This window comes from Acomys russatus, chromosome 1 (assembly GCF_903995435.1).
Source record: "Acomys russatus chromosome 1, mAcoRus1.1, whole genome shotgun sequence".
Taxonomy (NCBI): Eukaryota; Metazoa; Chordata; class Mammalia; order Rodentia; family Muridae; genus Acomys; species Acomys russatus.
This window is the reverse complement of record NC_067137.1, coordinates 110,736,209-110,744,503: the sequence shown is the minus strand read 5'-3', so window position 1 is coordinate 110,744,503 and position 8,295 is coordinate 110,736,209. Positions and strand designations below refer to the sequence as shown.

Sequence of the window (8,295 nt, the reverse complement as noted above, 5' to 3'; positions counted from 1 at the left end):
GTCAGTGACTCTTTCTTCCTTTCCTTTCCGTTTTCTTCTGCCCCTCCATCTCCCCACCTGTTACTGTTTTAATGTGAACTGTTACCCAAGGCTTGGGTATTTTGGTCCCTTGCCGGCAGCCCTGTTTTAGGAAGTCCTGGAAACTTCAGGATGCTTCCGGCCTAGCTAGAGGAAGTGGGGGTCATGCTTGATCCCAGGGTTCTTCCTTTTGCTTGGTTTCTTGCCCACCGAGAGGGGCAGAACCCCCTCTCCCATGTACTACACTCCCGCCGCCATGACATTCTGCCCGAGCAACTGAGCACCGAACCCTCAGACCGGGAAGAAAAGTTATCAACGAGTTCTCCCTCCCTCAAGTTTTCCACATCATGATGAAACAGCCCGACTAACCCAGAAACACCGTATGTGTCCCTCGGGCCCTCTGTGGGCCACACGTCTCGAGCAGCATGGTCAGGGACTGTTTTTCTGACACAGTACACTCAAGGGCTAGCGGTGGGTTTGTGAGAGACGTGAAGTCGGCGCTTGCCGTATCCAGGCAGGGGACTATTGTACAGCCATCATAGTGTACAGCCAATCACTAAAACCATGTGAAATGTGCAGAGTAGGCAAATCCACACAGAGAGACTAGTGCTAGGGACTAAAGAGGAAATAAAACAGGCTGACTGCTGCTGGGTGTGAGCCTGCCTCCTCAGCCCCTCTGTCATCAGTTCCTAGGATACTGCAAGGCAGGCCTGTGGCTCAGGAATCCTCCTGTCTCAGCCCGTCAAAATAGCCAGGACATAGGTGTGCCCCTTCATGCCTGGTTCAGTTTCTCTCCAGGGATGATAAAGGAGGGTTAGGAAGCCAGCTGCTGTGATGGGTCAGCAATGCAGGCGCAAGGAAGCCTCAGACAGCATGCGTTTGAGTTGCATGGGGCTCGTCAGGAGCAGGGTCGCTTTTGGAGATTTGTTTGAAAAACACAGATGACCCCATATACCCTAGAAATACCAAAGATACATCATGAATGACTAAAGCATACAGATAAGTCTATTTTATCACTACTCTAAGTTATATAGAGACCTCTAGTGAAAAGGTACAATTTACACAGACACAGACAACCACACCTGGCACCATCAACAATAGACATGTAAACAAAGTCAGATAGTGTTGCATTCTGCATCCTGCCTGCAAAACCGTCTCTTGCTACCAGCTCAAATGCCGGAGCAACACCCTGGGCTTGGGGACAAGGACCCTGGGTCAAGGATGTGGCGCTTTATCTGTCAGGAAAGTTGATTTCATGTCCTGGTAAAGAGTGATTTCTTTCACATTTCATCCTCTTCACGAAATATAACACACAAAACATGAAAACCGAGGCTGTGGGGCTGGACAGGTTACTCGGGCTAAGAGCACTGGCTCCTGTTCAATTTCCTAGCACCCACATGGTGGCTCATAACTGCGTGAAACTAGTTCCAAGGGAGCCAGTGCTCATGTCTGGCCTCCATAGGCACTGGGCACACATATACATCCAGGCAAAACAGTTACATACATAACAAGCAAGCCCCTAAACCTATGCTGTAGACAGCGGTAAGGCCAGCAGTGGGCTGTTACTAGTTTTGTTTTGAGGGCATCAACTTTATATGCTGTGGGGCTGGAGTTATGGCTCACTGGTCAAGAGCGCCAACTGCACACACAGATTACCTGAGATGGGTTTCCAGCACCTGTGGTGGCTCACAACCACCTGTAGCTCTGGCTCCAGAGGCTTCAGACGCCCTCTTTTGGGCACCTGAGTCTGCCTGTACATACCCTGATACACACACACACACACACACACACACACACACACACACACACAATTAAAAGGAAAACGAGTCATGGAGTGCTATTTGCGGCCTGTTGTAAAAGCCAAGCATGTATCTGTAGTCCTGGCTTCTGAGGAAGCTGAGGCAGGGGGATTGCTGAGTCTAGGAGTTAAAAGGGCAGCATAGCAAGGCCATGTCTCAAAGCAGTAAAAAAAAAAAAAAAAATCATAGCTAGGTGTGTATGACTCTGAGATGGGCAGGAAGAAAGCAGCATTAGGGCTGAGGACATAGCTTGCTTAAGCATGCAGCCCTAGCTTTCATCCCCATATAAACTGGCCATAATGATGCATACCTGTAAGTCTAGTAGGCCTAGAAGGGTCTAGACCAGCGGTTCTCAACCTGTGGACCACAAGCCCTTGAAGTGGCCAATGACCCTAGGACCATTGCAAAACACACTTACATTATGATTCATAACAGTGGCAAATTTACAGTTATGAAGTAGTAACGGAAATAACTTTACAGTTGGGGGTGGGTGGGTGACCACAACATGAACTCCATTAAAACGTCGCGGCAGTAGGAAGGTTGAGAACCACTGCCCTAGGTACTCAAAGGCTACTCTTGGCTAATTACTGAGTTTGAGGGCTTTCTCCTGGGACCCAGATAGTTCCGGTCTGGTCTTGTATCTTCTTGTTTATTCAGTGTGTAACACTGGCAGTCAAGAATGGCTTCCCGGAGATAGGCTTTGAAAGATGCATATATGAGAGCTGCCCAGGCAGAGGCCAAAAGGACAGGAGGTCCCCAAAGGGTAGAAGGGATGGTTCTAGAAATCATCTAAAGCCTGGGGAGATGGGAACCAAGGATGGCGGAGATGCATGAGGGCCTGGACTTTGACCCCTTCAAAGGACTTAACTTTTGCAGAAGGGCTTTTATTAACCCCTCCCCCACAACAGTGCATCTTGTCAACACTGATGACCTCCTTCAATGGTCCTGCCCCAGACCCCACAATCTCACGACATAGGTGGAACTTGTCCAAGTCTCCCTGGAACTGGCTTGGCTGTTTCCTGGGGTCCAGGAGCCCTGGCTGGCCGCTTGGGCACGCTGGAAGCTGAAGGCAAGCTCTGAGGCAGGGATGGGGTGTAGGGCTGTCTCTTCAACACAGTACTCCTGAGTGAGATCTTGGGTTGGTGAGGAGCACCTCAGCTCCATCCTGAGGTTCACGGAGGAATGGGGGGGGGGCAAGATCCCCTTCATTAGCCAGTCCTGGGGAAAGTGAGTTTTCTGGGAGGACTAAAGATGGGGTGGGGGCATGTCCAGGGAAAGGCGGAGGGAATGCCCTCCCGCCCCCCGAGGAGCTGGGTGTGAGCAGGTTGGGCTTGTTGGTTACAGCTCGCTAGGGAGCCTCTTCCTCCCAAGCCCGTTTCCCTTACTGTCCAATGAAGAACATGGTGGCTCAGGCTATGACTGTCCGATTGGCTTAGGCATGCTCAGTGGGTGTGACACCAGTGTGACTGACCTAGGCACCTATGTTTGGAGTCTGTGTGGTCAGGGGGAATGGCCAATGAGAGCCCAGTCCCTGTCCTTCTATCTCGTTTCAGGAGACCCTGCCACCCCCAGTCAGCAGTGAGTCATCTCATAGGAAGTTGGGCTCCCGCACCACGAGATAGGGCTGGCTTGAGCCATCTCTACCACTGTCTAGGGGCCGGTACACGAAGTGGAAGTCTCTCTTGGGCTCACTCCGGAGCAGATAGCCCTTGATGTGGTGCGGCAGCGCCTCATCGGCCAGCTGGAAGCAGCGGCCGTCCACCAGTACGAAGAGCCGGTAGTCTTGGGGCTGTGTCACCTCAAACTTCTCCGCGCACTGTGCACACAGTGCCTGGGCTGCTGTGTCTGCCCGGGATGCCAGTGTCCGTGACTGCTGCTCGGGCTCCAGGTACGACACACAGATGAAGTCCTGCAGGCAAGATGGAGGAGGCTTGAGGTTACCAGGCTTGGCCAATAGCATCCCGAGTCACCCACATCCCAACATCGGGAGCTAGGGCCAGCAGAAAGGAGCTTGGTAGCATTGGACCCATCTGTCTTCTCTGTAGAGAGTGGGTCTCTAGCAGTTGTGAAGCTGAGAGTTGGGGCATCTTGTGTCCCCTTATTACTCCGCCACTGAGCCTGGTAGGTAATTTTCTCTGGGTCTCACCTCCCCATTCGAGGATTAAATTATTGTGTGTATGCATGATGTATGTGTGTGCCTCAAATGCCCACGTAGAGGTCTCAGGACAGCTTCATCCTTCTACCTTTACATAAATCCCAGCCATACATAAGCTTGGCTGGCAAGCATCTTTACTGGCTAAGTTATTGGTTCCTAGGTGATTCAGTCATTTCTGAATCACAGGAATGATCAAGTTGCTGCCCCCCGTCCTGTAGCCAGTCTGCAGACCCTTCACTGTCCACCCCCTTCTCATTCATGGTCCAATCATTCATTCTGCCTCTCCCCATTGAGTCTGTCCTGCATCTCAGGTACACTGTTGGAAGGCAATATAAAGCCAGAGGTCCAGGCAGCACTCCTGGCACCCCACAGTTCAGGCAAGGGGAACAGTTTGGCCACTCAGGGCAGGGTTGTGTCTGTTGCTCAGAGGTGGGCCATGAAGACACTTGAAGGAAGCTGGGGGGGGGGGGTGGGATCTGAGGAAGGAGTGAGTTTAGGATGATTGGGGCTGAGCATATGAGGTGATGCCTCTGGTGCTGCGGGCAGGTGAGCCCCTGCACACAGTACTGGTCCACGGGTTCCCTGCCCTTCCTGGCTTTGACTACGGTTCCATTTGCTGTGTGACTCTGACCCCTGCTGTAGACTGTAGACTGTAGACTGAGGACAGTGCCGATTTCCAGGTAGCAAGAGCCACACCCTGCAGCCAAACCAGTGTGAAACAGTGTCTGAGGGGGCTGCCCTACAGTGGACGGATGTGGCAACATCAGAGGATGGCTCACAGCCACAACCGCGAAGATGCTAATGACCACGTTACAGGGTGGTGTGCATTTACTGGCGCCAGGGTCTAGGCCTCGCTGTAGTCTTCTGTTTCTCCCAGAAGGGAGAGGTGGGACAGAGGTGCTGTTTGGGGGTTCGTGTAGTAGGTTGGCACCAGGCCATGCTAATGCATATCAGCATTGGGCAGTCTGTGGTGTGCACCACATTCTAACTCCCAGTTCAGGGATGGAAGCCGAACTTGACCTTGCTGGGAAGGAGTATTTATACTGTGGGAAACAGCCGAAGCGGAGGCCAGAGCTTTCTTTTCCTTCCCCGTTGTTTCTAAGATGCTGTTGATTTGAGAAGTGAATAGGGACGCCACTAGATGCCTAGAACATGGATGGGGAGGCAGGACTCAGGCGGCTCAGCTCGGTCATGTGAACAGGAAATGGAGTTTCCTAGGGAGCTCAAGGCCACACAGCAAATGTTGGTCAGCCTTACTTTCAAACGATTAACCTAAGACTTTTTAGGATAGAGGCTTATTCATGTACCATTTTGCTAAACTAAAGAGGACAGACGGAACTAACTCTTAGTTCAAAAGCTGAGTCCAGAATTCAGGCTTCCTGCTTCCCAGAGATCTGGGCTCCCTTTCCCGAGCTTAGAGTACACAACTATCAATAGCTCTGGAGGGTTGTCTGGCCTCCTGGTCCAGCTCCCTCTATTTTCTGCACATTTTCATCCCCTAGCACTTTGTCCACTGGGTCATAACATCTGCCTGGTGACACTTCTATGCTCACCCAGGACCTGCAGAGCTGGGCAGATTGGTAGGCAGAGGCCTGGCTTCCTCTGTGGGAACCCCACTGCTCACCCTGAGGGTAGAACTGACAGGCTAAAGCAGCCAAGCCTAGAGCAGTCCTCAGCCCCAGTCACTCTAGTCCCCAGCATTACCTGCACAGAGGAGCGGGAGGCCCGGGCCTTGTTGAGCGTGCGCCTGCGCTCCCAGCGATGGATGGAGTCCTGCACCTCCACACTCAGCTGCCTGGTCACTGTGATCTTGTCGTAGTTCTTGATGTGCTCCAGGGCCCCATAGGTGGTGGTCAAATAGTAGGAACCTGTCAGGTCAAGGACACAGGCTGACCTAGGAAGGTCTGGATCCACCCACACTGGGAGGAAGCTGCTCCCAAAGTATGTGGTCCTGCCCACTGCTTCTAACATGCCCCTCCCTCCATAGCCACCAGGGGGCGTCCTCGCTCTACAACATGTTTCAAAGGCTTCATGCAACTGCAGTGCCGACTTTCAGCAGTAGGCACTTTACAGAATAGCCTAGCTCATATCTTTCCTTAGCCCTCTTCTTCAAGAAGGAATCATTGGTAATATAATATATATTCATATACAATTATACACACTTAATATATATACTGTAACTATAAATATCATTTAATTTTCTTTTCTTTAAAAATTTTATTTATTATTTATACAGTATTCTGCCCACATGTGGGCCTGCCCGCCACAAGAAGGCACCAGATCACATTATAGATGGTTGTGAGCCACTATGTTGGTTACTGGGAATTGAGCTCTGGACCTTTAGAAGAGCAAAGAGTATTTTTAACTTCTGAGCCATCTCTCCAGCCCCTGAATGAAGTTCTAAGGATTTAAAATAGTATAAATTTTTATGCTAGTCACCCATAATCCCAGCACCAGGGAGACAGAGGCAGATGTGTCTCTGTGAGCTGGATGCTAACTTGGTTTACATAGCAAGTTCAAGGCCAGCTAGAGCTACAAAGTAAGATCCTGCCCATTTAAAAATTTTTATTATGGGCTGAAGAGATAGCTCAGCGGTTAAGAGCAACCGTTTGCTCTTCCAAGTGCTGTTGGGGCTTTCTTACCCTTTTAAGCCCAACACATCTGGCATGACATTTCTAGCCATCATTGATGGAGACCATGTAGTACCTGATATGAGCACTAGGTGGCAGGCAACACCATGTGTATTTTGCTGACACTTTTCCCAGCCAGCGTTTATTGGATTGGAAAAATTTATTGGTGAGATTAGCTGGGCACAGGCCTAGGAAGTGCACACGGGCAAAAAGATCTATGAAGACACTCATGTGAGTTGCTTGGGTTCTCGGTTGGCCCAGCCAGGCATTCTTCCTGAGATGGAATGGAGTAAGGGGTGGGAGGGTGTAAGAAGGGGGCCCTAGCAGCCCTCCCAGCCGCTCACAGGAAGCCCCCGATCTCTCTGGTCACAGTGCTTTCTGCAAACACCATGGGAATCAGTGATAAGAGCTGATTCACATCACACTATAGGATGGAGGGGTCAGGAGACCACGCAGGAGATAATGTTTCCACAGGTGGAGGGTGACCACTGCAGACACCTGCACAGTGCCCCCCTTTTTTTTTGCAGCACCCCTCCCTCATTTCCCAGGACTTTCATGGACATTGCCTTAGGGTGGGGTGTCACTGTTTCAGCAGGGGGAGTGCTGTCTAGAGATCCTTGTCAACTTCAGTCTTTGGGCGCTTCCACATACACGCATGGTGAAACCCAAGAAGCAGCTTTGAGGAGATGGAGGTCCTAAGGGTGAGGTATTTGTTCATTCTCATGAGACCCTTAGCCTTTCCTGTCTTGCTCTGCACTCCAGCCCAGGGTCTGGCATGGATGGGTCAATGAGTGCATGGGTTGGTGGATGGATATGTGGGGGATGGGTAGATGATGACAGATGTATGTATGGAGGGGTGGGGTGGGTGGGTGGGTGGGTGGGTAGATAGATGGGTGAGTAGGTGGGTGGATGAATGAATAGATGGATGAGGGGTAGATGGACAGATAGATGGATGTAGACATGTGGGTGGATATTTGGATGGGCAAACGGATGGATGGATGCATCGATAGCCTGAAGAAAGTTGCTTCTTCTGCATCCCTGGACTTCCCAGGAAAACATGTTGCTCCAATTGCACTGAACTAAAGAGGAAAAAGAGGTAGCTGCAGGTGCCACAGCCACAGCCCAAAGCTACACACGGCTGCTGCTAAGTTCTCAGCTTTCCCTGTCCCCTGAGCTGTGATGTTAGGCTTTCCACTTCCAGAGATGGGCCAATGCAAACGCATGCAAAGGGGGACAGCCACCCTCAAGAACCACAAAGCTCAGAGGGGACACTGTGCCCGAGAGGCTGTAGGCCAGAGGACATGCCATGCTCTCTCAGAGCCCGTATCAGGGCTGCTATATCTCAAGGGGATCTCAGTGGAGGGTGGCTGAGGCCCTAGCTGGAGGAAGTAGTGGGCAGAAGAACAGGGGAAGGGAAACTGAGTTAGGGTGCGGCAAATCACCAGGGAGGCAAACCCTTAACACTCCAGTAACTTCCTCCTACGGACAGAGGTCCTGGCCAGAGCCCAGTCCCAGGGGCCAGGCCATCTAAGAACTGATTTCTACTTGTCACATTCCATGTAGACACTTTCTGCCACTTCAGCCTAGTTAATACCATCAGCTCCTGCCGCACCCTCTAGGGAGAATCCAGGAACAAAGCCACTTTGCCTCTTTTTTATTTTTAAGTTTAGTTCATTTATTTAGCTTTATGTGT

General features: G+C 51.1%; 1 protein-coding gene across 1 annotated transcript in view; it reads right to left on the bottom strand.

Moving 5' to 3' along the window:
* Positions 1-3,357: 3,357 nt before the first annotated feature.
* The window catches only part of Rin3 (Ras and Rab interactor 3), a 105,418-nt gene continuing 100,480 nt past the window's right edge, over positions 3,358-8,295 (bottom strand). The window contains exons 9-10 of the mRNA XM_051150688.1: positions 5,677-5,840; positions 3,358-3,726 (exon numbers count right to left, since the gene is read on the bottom strand). Of these exons, the coding sequence (XP_051006645.1) occupies positions 3,406-3,726; positions 5,677-5,840 (485 nt within the window). The 3' untranslated portion in view covers positions 3,358-3,405. The remainder of the gene's footprint in view (positions 3,727-5,676; positions 5,841-8,295) is intronic.